This window comes from Malus domestica, chromosome 16, assembly GCF_042453785.1.
Source record: "Malus domestica chromosome 16, GDT2T_hap1".
Taxonomy (NCBI): domain Eukaryota; kingdom Viridiplantae; phylum Streptophyta; class Magnoliopsida; order Rosales; family Rosaceae; genus Malus; species Malus domestica.
Window position 1 is genome coordinate 9,851,448 of NC_091676.1, and position 19,942 is coordinate 9,871,389.

The following is a 19,942-nucleotide window of genomic DNA, read 5'->3' on the forward strand; positions in this document are numbered from 1 at the left end:
CTTGCAGCTACCAACCCGCAAACTTCAGCATCTCGTCTCTCTCGCCATTTTAAAATCGAACAACAACTGCACCTCTTTTGCAAACCCGTGACTCCCAGATCCACACTTCAGCCACTACAAATTCTAGCCTCAACCCACGACCTTCAGTGTGCGAATAGGGATGAGAGAGAGGAAGGGTGGGATCTGAGTTGGGGGAAGACCTTCCATTTTCACCTCTACCAACCGCACCAGCTTCTGAAGTCCCCAGGCTTGGAACGGGTCAAGGTCTTCGACTCTGACCTGGCCATGCTCAGGGCCCTAGCTGGATCCAACATCAAGGTTACCGTCGATCGCTCTTCTCCGCCGCCAAGTCTCAGTCTTTTGCTACCAACTGGGTCTAACGAAACGTCGTTGCTTACCACCCCAACACCCAAATCGAAGCTATCGGCGTCGGCATCGAGGTCTTCGTTGACACCCACAACACCACCAAGTTCCTCATCTGTCGGGTATTGACCGGCGGGGGGACCTCCTTGAGAACCAAAGCAGATCCGACCCATCTACCTCTTCATTCTATTCAACGAGGACAAGAAATTCGGTCCCACATCGGAGAGAAACTACGAGATCTTTTTCCCCAACGAGCGGAAGGTGTACGAGGAGAAGCTGCAGGCGGGACTAGACTACGCTTGCAGAGGAGAGAAGGGAGGCTGGTGCAGTTTGCAGAGGTGAAAATGGAGGGTCCTGCAGGTTGCAGAGAGAGATGTGAGGGAGGGGTGGGGGGGGTGGGGGTAAGAGACATGTAGTTTTTTTTAGGGTTTAGGGTAAGAGATGGGTAAGTTTTTTTTTTCATGTATTTTAAATTTAAATTTTTAAATATTTTTTAATTTCCACGTGGCTCATATTAACACGTGTCATTCAGTCATTATCCAAGTGGGCGCCATATCATCAGTTAATCGAGGTTATGATAGAAAACTTAACGGATGTATGAAACTGTTCCAAAATCAAGACTTGAGGTATGACTTTGGGATGAAAAAAACTTCATGTACCAAATGTTGAAAACCACGAAATTTTATGGTAGTAAATAGAGATTAACTCTAAAAAATAATATGGATGAAATGAATAAATTATGTGTAAAAAGAGATTACATGGGTTAAATCGTTCTAATTTTCAGAATAAATCCAACAAAAACAAAAGAGTAAAGGTTAACGATGGCATGAAGTCATTTTTGGCAAAAAGTTAGAGATGTCATTAAGATTTTCATTAAAAATAGATGGAGAATTAGAGTTGGTGGGTGGGTCCATCGTCACCCAAATTTAATGATCTAGCCCAATTCGCTGGCCGGTCATTATTTGTATTAAAAAAAAAATAATTTAATAATAGTGTGAAGAAACAGTTCGAAAATCACTTTCCCGTCGGAGTTTCCACAAGTTTGGATCAAGAGGACCAACAAGATAAGATTCATCCTCTGTATTCATCACGTAAGAAAATGCCCAACCTCAAACGCCGGCTACTCCTGGCGGCAATGCTGGCGCTGGCCGTCTCCTCCGCTTCCTGGTTGTCCATCTTCCCTCTCCACTTATCCAAACAAAACAGCCATAATTTGGGTCTGTCCGCTCCTCCTCCTCCAGATTCAGGCCCTTACCACGACTGGGACCTCTTCGCGACCGATTTCCGAGAAATGCTCCAAAGCTTCAAGATTTACGTCTACCCCACCAATTCCAACAATTCCGATCCTCCTTCCTCCCCCTCCTTCGCTTCATTCCCCGCCGTCTTCCTCCCCCACCCCAACCCCTTCGACCCCAAGCTCGGAAACTACTTCAGCGAGCACATGTTCAAGCTCTCTCTCCTCTCCAGCTCCTTCGTCACCAACGACCCACAAAATGCCCACCTCTTCTTCCTCCCATTCTCCGTCAATGTCCTCCGCAACGACCCCCGTGTCCACTCCGAGTCCTCCATCGCCGAGTTTGTCGCCCACTACACTGCCGCCGTCGGCCGAGACTTCAAGTTCTGGAACGCCTCCTCTGGCGCCGACCACTTCTACGCCTGCTGTCACTCTGTTTGCAGAGAGGCCGCCGCCCAACATGCCGGGCTGCGCAACAATGCGATCCAGCTCACTTGCTCCTCCAGCTACTTCCAGAGATTGTATGTTACGCATAAAGATGTCGCCTTGCCGCAGGTTTGGCCACGGCCTCCTCAGCAATCCCTCAACCCCCCACAATCCAGGTATTATCTCCAACCCAACATTTTAGTTTGTATGTTTTGTTTTTGGGTAATGCTTAATTTCTTTGTCCAACTGTTAATTTAATACCACGCTAATCACTCCGTCTAGATCGACCGATAGCGTTACTGGGTTAAATAATCGCACCCGCATCAAAATCATATACATTTTAGTTTGTATGTTTTGTTTTTGGGTAATGCTTAATTTCTTTGTCCAACTGTTAATTTAATACCACGCTAATCACTCCGTCTAGATCGACCGATAGCGTTACTGGGTTAAATAATCGCACCCGCATCAAAATCATATACATGATTGTTTTCCTTTGCTAGCAATGTAACATGCGATGTTATGCTCAATGCAGGGATAAGCTTGTTTATTTCTCAGGACGAATTCAAAACTCGGACATTCGCCAACAGCTGATCGATTTATGGGGCAACGACACTCGCATGGACATATTTCCCGGCAACCCGTCTTACCCTTACGAAGAAGGGTTTCGGAGGAGCAAGTTTTGCCTCCATGTCAGAGGCTACGAGGTCAACACTGCGAGAGTGAGTGACGCAATACACTACGGCTGCATTCCGGTTATAATATCCAACCACTACGAGCTTCCATTTGCTAATGTCTTGGATTGGACCAAGTTCTCAGTTATTGTCAACAGTGGCGAGGTTTCCTTGTTGAAGAAGACATTGTTGTCGATAACAAGACAATCGTATGCGACGTTGTACCGTAATTTGATCAAGGTTCGTCGGCATTTTGTTTGGCACGAGACTCCGAAAGGTTACGACTCCTTCCACATGACTGCTTACCAGCTGTGGCTCAAAAGAAGCTCGCTGCGTCTGTCCGCCTAAACCAAGTTCCGGCGTTGTATCTTTACACTTCTAAAGCTGAATGTCACAGTTGTACCACATGAATGATTTGCACCATATTTTGTGAAACAGGGCACGCGTAACTGAATGATGCCGGTACAACAGTTACAGAAAACCCCCAAAAAAACAAACAATAACACATACTTTCAGGAATTACACGCTCAAGGCCAAAATGTAACGAATCCACAGCGAAGATTCAACAGATTATTTACTCACAATAGGAAGTCTCGGTAATATACAAGTAGAAACAGACTTCTTACAAAATGTAATGTAGCTATAATCCAGTTAAACGGCACACTAATATGGCTTCTTAAAACATGTAATTTTATTCAATATTTGTAAACGTACTACATTTAATGTTCGACGGGCTGTGACTGGTATGTGCGCCGCCTCAGCTGAGCCTCTGGAGTGGGCTGCTGCAAGAAGATCCTCGTTGGATCATTAGGATCGACATACCTGCAAAATTAGGAAATCATAGTTAAACCGGTAATCCTTCTCTTCAGCCACTTGACTACAAGCATAAAACAGCAAAATACGTTCACTTACGCATGTCTCATCATCTCATCAACAGGAGTTTGTGCTGCTTGCAAAGGATCCACAAGAGGCTGAGACCCAGCGTTGGGGTGTTGATACTGGTTATATTGTCTCACTGCGGAGATCAAGTTGAAAAAGAGTGGAACGAACGTCCCACAGCCCCCTTCTTTGAACAAAATCTTGAATGAGTGAGTGGAATAAAGAGCCCCATGCTGACCTTCTGGAACCACCTGAAATTAGCCATTAAGACCGATAAGATCTCCAAAATCAGAAACGGGGATATGGGATGGCCAATAATTGAAATCCTCTAACACATATACTTACTGGCTCCACCTGACCAGCAATGTTGTTGCAGTGGAAAATTGGTTGATTAAACTTTTCACCATGGACGTAAAGCTGAAAAACAGATGAATCCAAAAGTCAGTGAGATGCAAATAAATAGATACAAAAGAAACACAGGAAGAGACATCAACTATGCACGAAAACTGCACGGAGACAAAAGGTCAATCGTCACATAAAAAATGCTTTTAAGCCTTACACACATAATAACAGTAGCACTCGCCTAAGTCCCTAGAAATATGCACCAGTAAGGGACTGAAATCCAACAACTGTTCGATATCACATTATTACTGCTGTGGGATTATGATTGTTGACAGTGAAAATTTGGGTGGTTGTAGTGGCGGATAATGGCTGACTGTAGGTTTATGACACATTTGTGACATAAAAGGTTGATTAAATATGTTGTAATATCAAATTTATCAGTTCATAGTCTTGGTTAGATAATGGCAATGAGAGATGCAGGAACTTTAACTCAGGATCCTACTGTCCTCCCTAAGATCCAGTAGAGGGCCCTCGGATCAATCATAAGATGATACCAAGGATTTAATAACCATGCTAAATAGCCCAAAACATAGATTTGCGGAGAAACAGTAAAAAAAAGATCTAACCAAACATAAAAATAAGGGGGAAGATGAGCTCATGATTGACATCAAATCAAGTATTTGAAATTGGGTCAGTGAATTAAAAAGACGCTCACAAATAGCGCGGCGAGCTTTTGGGCACACGGGAAAGGGGGAAGTGGATGGAGAGTGCTTCTCAACTAGGGCGTGGGGTTTTCTTTTTCAGTGGGGTTTTACCCTTTTGTGGAGCGTTTTTAATTCTTCCAACAAAGTCTCAATGTAGCTCACAATAGGGTGAGAGACTAAGAACTCAGCAAGCTAAAAATGGCAAAAGCAATACATCTGTTTGGTCTAATATAAAAAATTAAAGCTCGTTGCTTCGGACTTGATATAAACATCAAAAGAGGCTTACAGGGTTATAATCAACAAAAACAAAGTGTTACAACCTCCGTTTGAGACAGGTAGACTGTTGAAAGAATTCTTACTGTTATGTACCAGATTATATTTCTGTGTACGTTCTATGTTAGTATTAGTCTGGCAGTTCCGAACGATATTTCTTGTTACTGAACATTAACAAATAAAAATTCAAGGCTTCACAAATTTGATACTAACAAAAACAAAGAATTACATAAGAATCATCAGGTTTTGAATAAGTTTATTCACTTCAAATGAACTTCTGAAAGAAAACCGCAGCAGAAGGACGAAAGGAAAGCAATTTAGAGTTAGGAGCAAGAATCACATACCAGGGGCATATCAAAAGCCAAAAAGCTCCCAACAGGCTTGTTGGAAACAAAGACCATCCGTATATTTGACAAGTAGATTGTTCCTTTTGCTTTCAGACGACCACCACCATCATATCTGCAAGTGCAAGTTGGAGGCAAATGCTCAATACAGAAACCAATTCCAATTTAACCAAACAAACAAACAACAGTTGGACACTGCCGCAATCTTCTTCCAACAACTCCACAGAAATCAAATAAAATAAATGTAGCAACTTTAAATTAAACAACCATCAAATCAAAATTCCAATCAAACCCCATTTGACAAGGATGAAGATTGAATGCTTTGATGGGCTTTGATCATTAATGCTAGCAGAACAGAATTGAGTCGCAAGAAATTTTCACAGAGAAAAAGTGAGGGACGTGAAATCAATCAAAATTGTAAGAGAATACGAACCCGGGAATCTTATCGACCTCGAACTCGACGCCGTCTCTGGCCAAAACAAACATCTCGTTCACGAAAGGAACGGGCATGCCATTGGGGAACAGTTGAGGATTCACAGCCATCTCTCTCTCTCTCTCTCTCTAGATTTCTCGGTTTCCTTCTTCTTCCTCCTCCGGTGGACCGTTAGAGGGATGGATCAGTTTTATTTCACCACGTCGCTCTGGTTTCCTTCGGTAAACGGACACGTCTTTAATTTGTCCCCACGCTCTCCAGCACTCACCCGCTTTCCGCAACCTTCTCGAACGTAATATCTACACACTTCTACTTTTTTTTTCTTTACTTTTTTTTTTCTTTTTTTTTTTTTTTGAAAATTTTAGCACGTCCTTAAATTATAAATCTTACTGATTTTGATCCTCCCTAATTTTTTTTAAGTTTCCCTAACCTTTCATTTACGGTAAAGTCTATGTCAAAGTCCCAAAACAAAATAATTCTCAATCTAATCTCTACTAATTAATGAATTTTTTTTTGTCAACCAAAAAAGGGTAAAAAGACAAATTATCTTTCTATCACAAAAAAAAAAAAAATTGATGGGCAATAATGTAATTTCATATGTTCAAATTTTACTGTTTTTTATTGAAATTTCACTTACAGACGATGTTAAAATACCTTCAATATTAAAAAAAACAAAAACAAAAACAAAAACAAAAACCTTTCACTCCTCCCATTCTCTCTCTCTCTCTCTCCTTCTCTCCTTCTCTCCTTCTCAATCTGATAGAATAATTAACAAAAATATTGACATGCACATTAGTAGGAGTTGAAACTTAAGAACTCTCGTAAAAATTTGATCGAAAAACAATCTCTCTGTATTCTATGTTGCTGACTGAGAGAGAAGAAGAAACTGGTTTTTTTTTTTAATGCATTGATATTATTTTCACTAAAAAAATAAAAACAAAAGAATGGGCAAAATCTCACAATAGACTAATTATAGTAATTCAATTCAAATTTAAGTTTAGAGAGAATCGAATTTAAAATTTCTCGTTTACAAATTAAAAAAAATAGCACTAAATCATCTTAACTTGACAAATTAAAAATTATTAGAAATCGGACGTAGTTTTCGATTGGATAGGGGCTTTTTCCTAGTTGTAGGTTTCGTTGACTTCTGTTGCATCCATGCAACTTCTTTCTTCTATTTATTTTATTTTATAAACGAAAAAATAATTACTATAAATTAATCTAAGTTGAGGAAAGGAGGATTTGAATATTGAGTACAAGAGGGTTGAGCACACTGTTGTTTACATATAGCACCACCTCACAATACATCGGTATTATAGTGAAAAAGGCAATGGATAAAACCGTTGTCGAAGACTAAAAATTGTAGTAGTGATTTCAAAAGGATGGAATTACTTCTAATTACATTGATATTGTCTCCCAATTTAAATCTTATCATTAGGTGATAAGATATAATGATGATTTATGAATCTTGTTGATGCACAAAACCGGAGGTCTTGGAACAACGTAAATCCGACCGTGAATCTGCAAGAAATGTAAATAACACAAGATGTATCGTGGTTCACCCCAAGGTTTGGGCTACGTCCACACTGATTATGTATTTATTTGAGGGAGAGAGAGATCTGAGAGTGAGAGCTTTGAGAGGGGTAAGAGGGCCTAGGAATTGGCCTCCCCCAATTATGAGGGTGAGGGGTCATTTTATAGAATAAGGACTCCTCACTTATTACATATTTGCCCCTTCCTTTATCACATAATTACATTTAAGTCCCCCGAGTATTTGTACGAGATCTAAATACGATGCCCTAAATATGGTATAAACAGTAGTCCCCCAAGTCTTCAGTCAAGAGAGTCTTTTGGCAGGAGACTTGGAAATTCAGTCCATGTGTGGGCCGAAGTAACTAGATGTTGTCTTGAACTGATGTTCGATATAAGGCGGTGCTCAATCTGAAATGATGCTCAACTAGAAGTAGCACATGTTGCGAGGCTGCTCGGCTTGTGGCGCTTGAAGGTGAGGGGGTCCCTTTTATAGAATAAGGGATCGCTTCTCAATACATAAATTATGGGCTAGAGTTGATGCTTGCGGCGAGGCTGTTGCTCAGTAGGCGGCGATACTCTCTAATTGTGGTGAGGGAGTCCCTTTTATAGAATAAGAGCTCGCTCCTCAATATATAAGTGATGGGTTAGAAGTGATGCTCGTGGCGATGCGGTTGCTCAGCTGGCGGCGTTGCTCTCTAATGAAGGTGAGAGAGTCCCTTTTATAAAATAAGGGTTCGCCCCTCAGTACATGAATAATGGGCTAAGTCCCCCAAGTATTTTTCATGAGGCCCAATATATGGTACATAATGTAGTCCCCCAAGTCTTCGGTCAATAGAGTCTGTTGGCTAGAGACTTCAAATTGAATCCATGTATGAGCCGAAGTAGCGATTGTTCGGAGGCGGTATTTGTATACCCTGCACTGAAGGTTTGTAGGTGAAGCTTTGAAGCTAGAGCTCTGTAAATGAAGCTTTCGAAGCTGGAGCTTTTATAAATGAAGCTTTTGAAGCTAGAGTTCTGTAAATGAAGATTTTGAAGCTAGAGCTCTGAAGCTTTTGAAGCTGATTGACATGAGTAATGCTCATGAATGTTTATGTTGATTGACATGAGTGATGCTCATGGATGTTGTCATGAGTGATGCTCATGAATGTTAACATGAGTGATGCTCATGAATGTTGATATGAACGATGGTCATGAATGTTTATGTATAATTGTCATGAGTGATGCTCATGAATGTTTATGTATGAATAACATGAGTAATGCTCATGTATAATTTGGAGTACTGGGTGTACTTTTGATCACCTGGTTGGTGGCATGAAGAAGAGTACGGGTTGTACATTTCATCACCTGGTTGGTGGCATGAATGGCTAGTTGCCAAATGATATTAGAGTACGGGTTGTACATTTCATCACTTGGTTGGTGGTAATAGCGGCAGGTTACCGAATAATTTTGGAGTACTGGGCGTACTTTTGATCACCTGGTTGGCGGTAATAGCGGCAGGTTGCCGAATAATTTTGGAGTACTGGGCGTACTTTTGATCATCTGGTTGGTGGTAATAGTGGCAGGTTGCCGAATAATTTTGGAGTACTGGGCGTACTTTTGATCACCTGGTTGGGTTATTTTGGGCTTATGGGCCTTCGCCATCCACACAACATTCCAGCCCATTTATTTGGGCTTTGCTGTTTTTTTTTTTTTTTTTACCCTCTGATGGGGTTTATACACATATCTCCGAAAGATAAATAAATTACATCATTCAAAAATAAGGAAAGTAAACCACATCATTCTAGTGGGGTGTTTATTCCTTGCTTTTGCTTGTATTTTTCTGCTGCACTCTCTCTGTCTCTGTCTCTGCGCTGCTGTCCATTTGTAAAGAGCATATTTGGAGGTCATCACTCATGAGCTCCGTGACCACTTTCCTTGGAGGCCATCAATCCACATGTGCTTGCATGCATCTGATCCATTTAATCACAGAGAATTAATAGAAAACATCGTCAGGCAAAAGCAAAAGCATACCAATATCAGTCTCCCTTTTTCTTTTTCTTTGGTGGTCGACACCTTTTTTTTTTTTTGCTTGTGGCTTTTTTAGAAAAGCTTCTCCATTATTCTCAGGGCTGTGATGATGATGCAGTTGAAGATTGTGCAGAGATACGGAACACCAAGAAGAAGATTTGGAGGAGCCATTGACTCGGTGATTGATTGTTGGGCTGCTGGCACTTGTTTGTCAAGGAGCATCAGAAACTTTGGGAGTTAACCGGATGCTTCTGGTGGTAATAGTACAGCGGGCACAGCACGATGAAAGGCGTGATGATGAGAACGAGGTAGAGCTCCAGGGCGGCGCAGATACTGACAAAGAAGTTAGCCACTGGTCGGACCAAAACGACGACGGTGCCTACAGTGATGGTGGCGAGTAATTGGATGGCAACGATCACGTAGATTTTACGGATGAAAGACCACAGAGCTCGGGGCTTTCGAGCATCACAGGGTAGAGCAGCCTCAAGCATCACAGGGTATATGATGCAAAAGGATCAGAGGCTGAACATGGACGAGGCAAAAAACAAGTTGAAACAGGCAGGAGTCCCCAAAGATGAAAACGCTGCTCTAAAGAGGCAGTTCGCACCTCTGGCCAACGATACTACCACTAAAGATAGCAGTAGAATAGGCTTTATGAATGCTGGAGCAATTCAACAGACTGACGGAGGGATCAAAGTTACCGCAAATCCTGAAGACATTGAGCTACCAGAAGAAAATGATTCAGAAAACGATGAAAGGGTGGAGATTCAAATTGCACAGAAAGAGGTCCTGGATGCTGTTTTTGGAGAGTTGGCTAAAAAGAGAAAGGAGGCCGAAAAAAATGAGGATAGATATGCTAATACCAAGGACGAAGGAACACCGTTCAATATCTGACTAGAGAGATGCTTTTGCTTCTTGGTGAGTGTCGTGGTGGCTCTCAGAGGATCGGCGAAAGGAGTAAGTCAACATTTGGAAAATTATAGGACATGTGGCGTTGTGGCGTTCATGTAATCTTGACATCTTGCCTGCAGTATAGGACAATCCACATTTGTTGTCTTCTTTTGCACCAAACTCGCCAACGAAGAAGACCCTTTTGGATCTGGGTCGGATTCTTGTCTACCTGGGTTGTGGGAAGAGCTGCAACTCGCCATTCTTTCTCTCTATCTGTTTTTGTATGTAAGAAGAAGAAGAGTTGGCACCATAAATTGGCGACCTGTCGACTAACCTTTGATGAACTTCTTCGTTGTCGTCTCTGGTGACGGTGGTGAGTTGGCAGATGCTTTTGACGTTTGGGCAAGACGATGGTGAGTTGGCAGATGCAGCGTTTGAGCTCGCCCACCGTGTCGTCACCGTATACTTTAACGGTGTGCTCCTTTCCGCTCCACTTCACTGTCAACGTTATCTCCTCTTCTGGCGACGATGGCGTTGAGGTTGAGGCTGCGCCTGCACCTGCTACTCCTGCCATATCACCAATAAATTGCTTTCTCTCTCCTGAGGTTTTAAGTTTAGAGAAAGAGGTTATTGGGTTTCTGAGTTTTTGTCATTTTGCAAATTCACGATGGAGGTGGAAAAATTAAGAGAGATCCGACATAGTTTTTTTGTGTCGATTCCCACAGACGGTGTCAAATGTTGATGCACAAAACCGGAGGTCTTGGAACAACGTAAATCCGACCGTGAATCTGTAAGAAATGTAAATAACACAAGATGTATCGTGGTTCACCCCAAGGTTTGGGCTACGTCCACACTGATTATGTATTTATTTGAGGGAGAGAGAGCTCTGAGAATGAGAGCTTTGAGAGGGGGTGAGAGGGCCTAGGAATTGGCCTCCCCCAATTGTGAGGGTGAGGGGTCATTTTATAGAATAAGGACTCCTCATTTATTACATATTTGCCCATTCCTTTATCACATAATTACATTTAAGTCTCCCGAGTATTTGTACGAGATCAAAATATGAGGCCCTAAATATGGTATAAACAAATCTTATTGTTAGGTGGCTGTCGTGCTAATTTAACTATCTTGATCGTTACTAGATCGAACGGAAATCACTTCATGGGCTAAAAGAAGTTGCATTTAACTGTTTTTACGATTTGGTTTACCGCCCGCGTGACAACAACTGTAATAGTTTTTGTTCATAAAGAACACGAGGGAACGGAAATTGACATAGCGTTGCTGAAGAATGTGTTGGATGTAGGACATGTTCAACATGTTGCATGCCAGGTTCAAAGTCGTTGGAGATCGCAGCAAAATTTTGATATAAACTGAACTTGATAATTTCAAGCATATGTACGTATTCTATAGATCATTCGTACATAGATTGTTCGTATTGCATAGATGATTATCCAAACATTATGATTGTTCAATTGAATTTTGATGAACAAATTAAATTACAGATCGTTTAATCGTTCATATAGAAAAAATCAACCTTTAAAAAAAAATAATGAATCATTTTAGTAAATGATTTGCACTCAGTGACTAAAAACAACAAGAACTTGATAAGAAATTGTTGACCTTAAAAGCTATTAAGCCTACGTGGCGCTTAGGTCGAGTAATTAATAAACTAACTACGTCATTCGGTTATGTGAAGGCATGCCAACTCGTCGCCCGAGTTCAACCGGGGAGTAAAATATGCTGATGTGGCATCGGGCACCCTGCTGACTTTTTGATCTTGCGAGTGCAGTCGAGGAAGGAACATGTCTCGGCCTTCGGGTTCTAGAGCCTGAAGACAAGGCTGCTAGTTTTGCGAAGTTCAATTTCAAATTCGGCTTTCAATGTGCCGAATGTAGTAACTTGGTAACACCTCACTTTGCCGAGAATGATGATGGGATGATCTCTACCAACAAGGACTCAGAAATCCTTGTTGATTGAGACTTGGATAAATAACCAGTCAATCTCGAAGCAGTGCTATTTATCCAAACTGAAGGTGTTTATCGATCGGCTGATTCTACGGCTCTAGTGTTGTTTATCCAAACTGAAGAAGTCGACTGATTCTACGGCTCCAGTACTGTTTATCCAAATTGAAGATGTCTCTGGTTTCTTTCATAATACTGTTTATCTAAACTGAAGATGTGTTGGCGGGAAGAAAGGGGAAGAGGATAAAACCTTAGGGTTGTTGAGAAGCTTTACGCAGGGTAATTTGTGTTTTGATTTGGGAGGGGCCCTCTTAGTCGTTTGCCACTTGGTATTTATACAGACCTGCTCAAGTCGTAAAAACTAATCCCAATTGCAATGTGACTCTGAGTCTTTATTTGTTACTGCTGACCACGCACTTATCCCATGCATAATTACAATAATAAATGAAGTTATGAAAACTTTTTCTCATATGCACATAAGTCCACACCTTATCACATCAATAAAAGCTTGATCCCATCTTTTCCATCCTGACATTCTGTACAATCTTTTTCAAAGATTCAATCCTAATTGCGTCATCACCATCGTTCAAAATCCACGTGTTCCAATGCAGTTCCACTTTATCTCCACATCTTGTATGCAATCCAACCTTTTCCTGGATGTGATAATGTATGCAATTTCATTAATCCCATTTAATTAAAATACTTGAAATCCTGCCAAGATACTTGGTGGCTATGATTCTTCCATATCTGCCCATGTTGTTTGACCTTGTCCGTGCTTGAATTATTGGAATACACTACAAAACTCCAATACGAGAATCCCGAACAGACTCGTGGAGGAAGAAAAGTCCTTGATTTCAATATGCACTCTTCAAGCTCATTTTTAATATTTTCATAAGATAACTACTACAATAATCCAATACTAATATTCAGAAAAATATTAGAAACAAGCCAATAATGCCTAATTGGGTACAAAGTTGATCACATTCCAATGTCTAGAATTCTTCATAATCATCTGACAATCCTTAATCCGAAAATGTAAAATCGGGTACAACAGAAATACAAGTAATTAAACTTTGACTATAGAATATAGATCGTTTCCTAATTGAATATATAATCAAGGATTGGAAAGGTTAATACGGTTCTTATTCCTGCTTTATAGATGGATTACTCAATTAATTATTCATCTCTCGCACAATTCGAAGCAAACGATCAAGCCATTGGTGTATCCGGCACCTCATAGTCAGCTTCCTCCACCACAAGCGGCTGCGACGACGTGGGATTATACTGTTGAAACACCACAACCGACGCTGTGGACGAAAAGTCTGAGGACGCCAAGAAGCTTCCCACCGGCCCCAACTCCGCGCAGTCACTCGAACTGTCCACCAACGGCGCCGTCGGAGGCATTCTCCCCACAATAAACAAATTGACATTTTTAGCCATCGATTTCAACACGACACAAATCTCCGCCTTGCTGTCCACCACCTTCTCCTCGTACAGCATCGACGGCTCCCCGCCGCCCTCCTTATTCCCACTATTCTTCATCACATTCATGTACTCCGCCAAAAGCGACTCGTCGTCCTCCTTCTGGTCGCCGCCGCAGTCTTCCTCTTTCAAAATCTCCTTGTTCTTGTCAGAAGTTATCCCGACCAATTTCGCGCCAAAACTCAACGTCTTTCCTTGTGGGGCCACAAACCGAATCAATGTCATCACAATACCGGGATGCTCTGCCAGCCTCATTCCGTACGCCAACGCCTCCCTGTCGTCCCGCCCTCCGAAAAACGCCACCATAATATTATACGACACCTCGCTGGCCGAAACCTGGGCTGTTCCGCCAAGACCCCTGTCCACCAAAATCCCAACGGAGCAGGGAGCGTGTTTAAGCACACGCTCGTTGACCGATCTAAACGCGTTTCCTAGAGACTCCATGTTGCCGTCGAGCCTCTGGTGTTTGTGAAACCGGAGTAAAATCACGGCGGCATTCTTTTGGTGGGCGCTGGCGCAGATGTCCTCATGGATGTTGTCGAGGGAGGAGATGGCGGTCATGGGGCGGACCTTGACGGAGCTGAGCTGTTCGTAGGCCTCGAATGCAATGACCATTTGGTCCTTGTTGTTTTCGTCGTTTTTTTTGTTCCAGAAAGGGAGGCCGTTGTTGCGGGCCTTGTGGACCATGGAGATGGCGGAGGAGCGCTCTGATAGCTCCATGAGATGCATGGCGTAGACGGTGAGGCGGCCGCGCTTGCGGGTTCCGCGGGAGGACTCGATGAGGTTGATCACGGTGGGGATGTTGCGGGTGCTGTGGAAGCAAGCCAGCATTCGGAGCTCCGTGTCGGGGTTCTTGCGGAAGACGCTGCGGTGCTTGTAGGGGGCGCCTCGGCGTGCTGGCTTGTAGACTGCCATTACTAGTGGGGTGGTGATGAAGGTGGTGAATAACGCCATTAGGACGAAGATGGCGAAGGTTTGGTCGTTCAGCACCTGCCATGCGTATAGTGGTGACACATAAATTAGACTGTAAATTAAAATTGTGTAATAATCTAATAACAACTAACCATATGTTGAGAGAAGTCAAGGTTTGTGTGTGACATTACTGATTCATCACTATTCTAAAAATATTCGCTTAAGCTCCGTTTAAACGTTAAAGAGTTAGTCACCGTTTCGATTAATTTTTAGACATTTAGAAATTAAGAAATGATGTCTAGACCTACCTGAACGTCGCCTAGCCTGCCTAGACTCACCTAAGTTGCGACTCTCACTTAGACATTCATTTTGAATTTTTTTTCACTAATAAAAGACCTATTGAATACTTAAATAAACATTTATTATGCTTGTTCTTCAAGCTGTCAATATGATCTAATATTCCACTACAATTATATATATTTTTTTAGGTATAGGTGAAAATTTCTTTGTGTGTTATATAATAAATTTAATTAAATTAAAAAAAAAAGAGCCTAGGCCCGGTCTAAACACTAAGACTAGATTCATGCCCACCACTATCATCTAGCGCCTTTTAGAACCTTACCCAATCACTGCCACAATATGAACTAACAATATTATACAACTGTCAATGTAAAATTGATTTCCCACCCATAAAAGTTGTAAGTTGACTAGATCTAAATTGACTTTCCACCAAATAATTAGCAACCGTAATGCTATGTGTATGACATTTTACCCACCCACATAAGTGAACATTTATGAAGACCTAATTTCATAGTTGGCTACATAAAATTTTCTTACCATGACTAAGTAGACGCTAAATAATTTTCAATGCATGAACTCTCTTTTAATTACCAATTTTTCTCTATATATACTAGGAATCCAAGAATCATTAAGGTTTTTTCTTTTAATTTTATTCAACGGAACTAATGTATTTGTACACATATCAGAATCTTAATTATTAAAAATTAAAAAAAATTAAAATAAGATTAACATAATTAAATAGCAAACTGATACAAAATTTGGTGTGTGTAGCAATACTCATATTAGAATCGTATTAGAGGTGAATGTGTAAAATTAAACCAAATTTAATTCTTTTGAGAAGAATTTAGAGTGATATATGGAGGTGACAAGAAATTATAACTACTAACCTTTCTATCCTTTCCAATATTGAGGACAATGAGCTCCACCAGTCCCTTGGTGTTCATCAGAAACCCAAGTGCCAACGCCTCCCTGAACGGCACCTTACACGCCATCGACACCGTCACTGTCCCCACAATCTTCCCGAAAGACGCCGTGAATATAACCAGCAGCAGCAGCGCCCACGACTGCCCGCCGCTGATGGTGGCCACGTTGGTCTTCAACCCACTCGACACGAAATATAGCGGCAGGAAAAGCCCCGACACCAGATCCTCTAGCTTCTCTATCAGCACCCCGGCGAACGGCCCCTCCTTCGGGACTATTATCCCAACCACGAACGCGCCGAACAGCGCGTGTATCCCAATTACGTCCGTCACGAAACTCGCCGACAGGACGAGGGACAACGTGATGCATATGTAGAGCTCCTTCACCGGCTCCCCATCGGGGGACCGCCTCGCCATCATGGCTAGGAGGGGTCTTAGGGCAATGACGCAGAAGCCAACGAAGCCGGCCCCGGATAGTAGGACCCACACGGAGACGAGCGGGGAGGTATTGGTTCCGGTAAGGGCGATGGCCAGGGCGAGGAGGATCCAGGCGGCGACGTCGTTCACTGCGGCGGCCGACATGGCGATGCGGCCGACGTCAGTGGTGAGGAGCTTGAGCTCGGCGAGGATGCGGGCGAGGACGGGAAAGGCGGTGATGGAGAGGGCGACGCCGATGAAGACGAGGAAGGGGCCTTGGCTGACTCCTTTGGAGACGGTGGCGCGGAGTGCGAAGGAGGTGAAGACGCCGAGAACGAAAGGGAGGGTGATTCCTGCGACGGCGATGCCTAGGGATTTCTTGCCGGTGCGGCGAATGGCGCGGATGTCGAGTTCGAGGCCGACAAGGAACAAGAAGAAGAGGAGTCCGATGTTTGCCACTGTGTCCAGTACAGTCATGGCTTTTGCCGGGAAAACTGTGTGTAGAAACTTCTGGCTTCTCCCAAATGCCGACGGCCCAAGCAATATCCCTCCCTAGAATTATATGTGCGTGCATGCATGAATGATAAATATATTGGGTTACAAAAGCAAAACAAAGAATGTTCTCTTACCAGACAATCTGAAACGCAACATGATTATGTTGCTAAATCGTGAATTTGAATCATTGATCAGGTTAACGAAAGAACTTACAATGACTTCGGCTATAACTCGAGGTTGCCGCAGAGGTTTAAGAAGGAATGCAAGTGTTCTGGTGAAAACAACGACCAAGACAATCTGGAGGATGAGTAAGGGAATAGCAAAATCTAGGGGATTTTCGCCTTGAAACGATCCATTGGATGTTGCCTTCATGGGGGCAACCAGCGGTGGTGGCGGAGCCATCTTCAGATCGATTGAATTGGTCAGAGATTTAAGAGATCACCACACACACAACGGATCTGCCGGCCGCACCAACATTCCAGTGAGTAGAAATCAATTGATGAAGAAATGAACCAACTCAAAATTTCTTTTCTTTTGACATGATGAAGATAATCTCAGGACGCTAGATGCTGGACGCTGGACGACTTATATGAGGATCTCCGGCGGTTGATCTCTGCATGTGTGTAACTTAATTTGGTTCGATTCGAAACAGACTCCGGAGAGTGAACAGAAGAAGCTAGCACAGCAAAGGGGAGAGAAAAGTGATACAAATAAAACCAACATACTAATTATAGCAAATGACAACAAATTGAACGCTTTCTTTGCTTGGGAGTGAGGAAGTGCCTGCTGATTCCTCCGTCCCCTCGGACATGTGGTTAATATTCAACCTGAATTTGTTTCAACTCCGATCTCAAATGACCGAACAAATCTCAAGTTTGAATGCAATGCCCTAATGAGTCAATTATCAAGATATAAACTAATCACCACATATAAGAATTTCATCTCCGATGCGTATAATTTTCAGGGATACAAACTGAATTGGAAAGAAAATTGACAGCGTCTCAATGTCAAATGTTCAATTAACTAGGAAACAGCAACTCTGCTTACACATTGATACATCCTTCCATCCAAATCTTTTACAGAAACTACAAAAGGGGTACGACGGTCCAAAATAGGATTGAAGTATTTCGTGATCTTAGAACTGAAGGCCGTGTTCCCTGGCTGCATCAGCAAGGGCTTGCACACGTCCGTGATATGGGTATCCACCACGGTCAAAGGCCACCTTTGAGATCCCTTTCTCCAAACATGACTTTGCGATCACTTCTCCTACCTTCTTTGCTACTTCCTGATGCCACATAGCTTGAATAGATCAGGAATTTTGTTTAACAAACATCAAAGCTAGGCAACAAGTTTTATCAAATAGAATTGACATAATACCAAATCATAAACGAACGATCAAAACCTAAGCTGAACTACAAGACTTTTTTTTCCAGCTGTTGAGTTTATTACTACATCATTTATGATAAATCATCGAATTGGAATTAACGTATCTTAAAGTCAAACAATAAAAGACAACAGGTATAAGGAGCTAGTCATTTGATGATATGTTAAAAGTTTAACCGAGAAGTACGGTTCAGAAAATAAAGGTAATGGAAAGTTTTCAGAAAATATGGCTATCTATTGATGAATTCCATCACAGAGATGTACATCTGCAATAAAGTTTTCAGACTAAAGAACCGCATAGCCTAGGAACAATATCGAACTTTCTGTTCAACTGATATGTGTTAACTCACAATGGTAGGACCAGAAGTGTAGTCAAATTCTTCAGAGATGGGTTTCTGCATTGTTGAAGCCGAAGCAAGTGTGTGCATCTTGCTATCATCAATCACTTGGACATAGAGATGCTTGTGGGAGCGGAAGACAGCCAGCCTGGGCCTTTCGGGAGTCCCTTCAACCTGAAAAACAAACAGATGCGCCATCCACAATCAGAAGAGGCAAATCAACCAAATTTTCGCAAAATGATCCATTAGAGAAGAAACTAATAGAATCAAGGGAAAATATTCCACATAAGTTCATTTGCAAGGGTAAAGTCGAGGATTCGAGAGTGCATCATGATACTGATAAGAAGACAATCAAAGCTTCAAAATTTAACTTTAGGTAAGAACTGTCAACAAAAAGGCAATACATTAAACTTTCCGAATGAACATAGTAGCAAAGCCTGTGGAGAATATTGGGAGGCACCACTCATGGGAACCTTGTCTTTGCTACAAGCATTCGAGTTTTTCGAACCAAGATCCTATCAGTTAAGCTAATCTATGTTTAATCTGCTACATTCAACCGGAAACTCTGTAATTGGAAACTAGAACAAGCTAACCCAATTCATGTGATGTCAATTCACGAGGAGTTTCTGGCATATGAAATTGAAGGCACCCATTTTCATGTTCTGGACACCCACTACTCAGAAACTGACAAGCAAGAGTTTCTGGGTTGGGAACTTGGGAGGGAAGACGATAAGGGACAGTTAAGAAGATACAATCCAAAGGGACAACAATTCGCCGTAAAATTTTATCTTGAATTATGTGGGTTGGAAGAGAAGAAATCAAATTGCAGAAATTGGAGAGAAGAAGAAGTTGGGAAAGGTACCGTCTTTCTGATACGGGTATGGCGGGCGGTCCTGTCTTCTCTTTTGGTGGTGGCTTTGGCTTCCACGACAAGAGACCGAGACTGAGGCCTTGGAGACGGAGTCGCCGCCACTCCCACGAGCTGAGGACGCAGCCATAGCTGCTGAGAAGACGCTAGGAACGAAAGCGAAGCTGACATTGTACTGTATCTCTCTTTCTCTCTCTATCTATCTATCTATCTATCTTCGTCTCTTAGTGTGTGTCTCTCTCCCTGTGTATTTCTAAAACCCAATTCTGCAATTTGGCACCTTATCCATCCCCCACCCAGAACACTACTCACCATTTATCCACTCTGTTATTCCTTCTTTTTAACCCATTTTTTCCCCCAAAGCCCATGGGTTTTGTTTCATTTTTTCATTACCTTGATTGAAAAAAATTATTTTTGTTGAATATAACATGAAATCGACGTTATATTTTTTATTGTTAGTGATCTCAACAATATTGGCATGCCTGCAGTTACGTTATGAAGTTAATGCATAATCAATTATGCTATGCATTTCTAGATCACTTTATGCTACAGAGTGAAGGAATCTTTTTTTTTTTTCAACGTGGATTCTCAAATCTAAATCTTCGTTATTTGAAAGGAGAAACAACATAAAAACCACCTCATAATTCGAATATGAGAAGAGTGTAGGGCGTAAAGATAAAAACACAAAATACATATTTGCACCTAAGATGTGAAAAGTGTGAGGTGTGTGTAGAAAATATGGGGTGCTAATAAAACAAACTAAAACGTT

The 19,942-nt window shown here is 42.0% G+C and overlaps 4 protein-coding genes across 4 annotated transcripts; 1 reads left to right on the top strand and 3 right to left on the bottom strand.

Annotated features, from left to right (window-relative positions):
- Positions 1 to 1,316: 1,316 nt before the first annotated feature.
- On the top strand, positions 1,317 to 3,129 carry LOC103433114 (probable glycosyltransferase At5g03795). The gene is made up of 2 exons (XM_008371342.4): positions 1,317 to 2,199; positions 2,556 to 3,129. Exons 1-2 carry the CDS (start codon positions 1,463 to 1,465, stop codon positions 3,040 to 3,042), a joined length of 1,224 nt encoding a protein of 407 aa, XP_008369564.2. The 5' UTR covers positions 1,317 to 1,462; the 3' UTR covers positions 3,043 to 3,129.
- A 122-nt stretch (positions 3,130 to 3,251) lies between these two features.
- Positions 3,252 to 5,968, bottom strand: LOC103433115 (uncharacterized). Its single transcript, XM_008371344.4, has 5 exons — positions 5,670 to 5,968; positions 5,237 to 5,351; positions 3,919 to 3,990; positions 3,607 to 3,824; positions 3,252 to 3,516 (listed from the first exon to the last, which is right to left on the bottom strand). Exons 1-5 carry the CDS (start codon positions 5,777 to 5,779, stop codon positions 3,414 to 3,416), a joined length of 618 nt encoding a protein of 205 aa, XP_008369566.1. The 5' UTR covers positions 5,780 to 5,968; the 3' UTR covers positions 3,252 to 3,413.
- A 7,052-nt stretch (positions 5,969 to 13,020) lies between these two features.
- On the bottom strand, positions 13,021 to 17,343 carry LOC103433116 (cation/H(+) antiporter 19-like). Its single transcript, XM_008371345.4, has 3 exons — positions 16,798 to 17,343; positions 15,640 to 16,641; positions 13,021 to 14,530 (listed from the first exon to the last, which is right to left on the bottom strand). The coding sequence occupies exons 1-3, from the start codon at positions 16,984 to 16,986 to the stop codon at positions 13,268 to 13,270; spliced, it is 2,454 nt and encodes an 817-aa protein (XP_008369567.1). The 5' UTR covers positions 16,987 to 17,343; the 3' UTR covers positions 13,021 to 13,267.
- Positions 17,344 to 17,496: 153 nt separating this feature from the next.
- Positions 17,497 to 19,670, bottom strand: LOC103433117 (large ribosomal subunit protein uL18c-like). The gene is made up of 3 exons (XM_008371346.4): positions 19,168 to 19,670; positions 18,318 to 18,479; positions 17,497 to 17,869 (listed from the first exon to the last, which is right to left on the bottom strand). The coding sequence occupies exons 1-3, from the start codon at positions 19,342 to 19,344 to the stop codon at positions 17,720 to 17,722; spliced, it is 489 nt and encodes a 162-aa protein (XP_008369568.1). The 5' UTR covers positions 19,345 to 19,670; the 3' UTR covers positions 17,497 to 17,719.
- Positions 19,671 to 19,942: the final 272 nt, after the last annotated feature.

What these genes read in the sequence shown, in the direction of transcription:
- LOC103433114 (XM_008371342.4), top strand. Translation starts at nt 1,463, where the DNA reads ATGCCCAACCTCAAACGCCGGCTACTCCTGGCGGCAATGCTGGCGCTG. An exon ending in CTCAACCCCCCACAATCCAG is followed by an intron (nt 2,200 to 2,555) that starts GTATTATCTCCA and finishes TGCTCAATGCAG; the next exon opens with GGATAAGCTTGTTTATTTCT.
- LOC103433115 (XM_008371344.4), bottom strand. Translation starts at nt 5,779, where the DNA reads ATGGCTGTGAATCCTCAACTGTTCCCCAATGGCATGCCCGTTCCTTTC. An exon ending in GAGGTCGATAAGATTCCCGG is followed by an intron (nt 5,352 to 5,669) that starts GTTCGTATTCTC and finishes TTGCACTTGCAG; the next exon opens with ATATGATGGTGGTGGTCGTC. An exon ending in GATGAGATGATGAGACATGC is followed by an intron (nt 3,517 to 3,606) that starts GTAAGTGAACGT and finishes CTAATTTTGCAG; the next exon opens with GTATGTCGATCCTAATGATC.
- LOC103433116 (XM_008371345.4), bottom strand. Translation starts at nt 16,986, where the DNA reads ATGGCTCCGCCACCACCGCTGGTTGCCCCCATGAAGGCAACATCCAAT. An exon ending in GAGTTATAGCCGAAGTCATT is followed by an intron (nt 16,642 to 16,797) that starts GTAAGTTCTTTC and finishes ATATAATTCTAG; the next exon opens with GGAGGGATATTGCTTGGGCC. An exon ending in ATATTGGAAAGGATAGAAAG is followed by an intron (nt 14,531 to 15,639) that starts GTTAGTAGTTAT and finishes TACGCATGGCAG; the next exon opens with GTGCTGAACGACCAAACCTT.
- LOC103433117 (XM_008371346.4), bottom strand. Translation starts at nt 19,344, where the DNA reads ATGTCAGCTTCGCTTTCGTTCCTAGCGTCTTCTCAGCAGCTATGGCTG. An exon ending in ATACCCGTATCAGAAAGACG is followed by an intron (nt 18,480 to 19,167) that starts GTACCTTTCCCA and finishes TTTGTTTTTCAG; the next exon opens with GTTGAAGGGACTCCCGAAAG. An exon ending in ACACTTCTGGTCCTACCATT is followed by an intron (nt 17,870 to 18,317) that starts GTGAGTTAACAC and finishes ATGTGGCATCAG; the next exon opens with GAAGTAGCAAAGAAGGTAGG.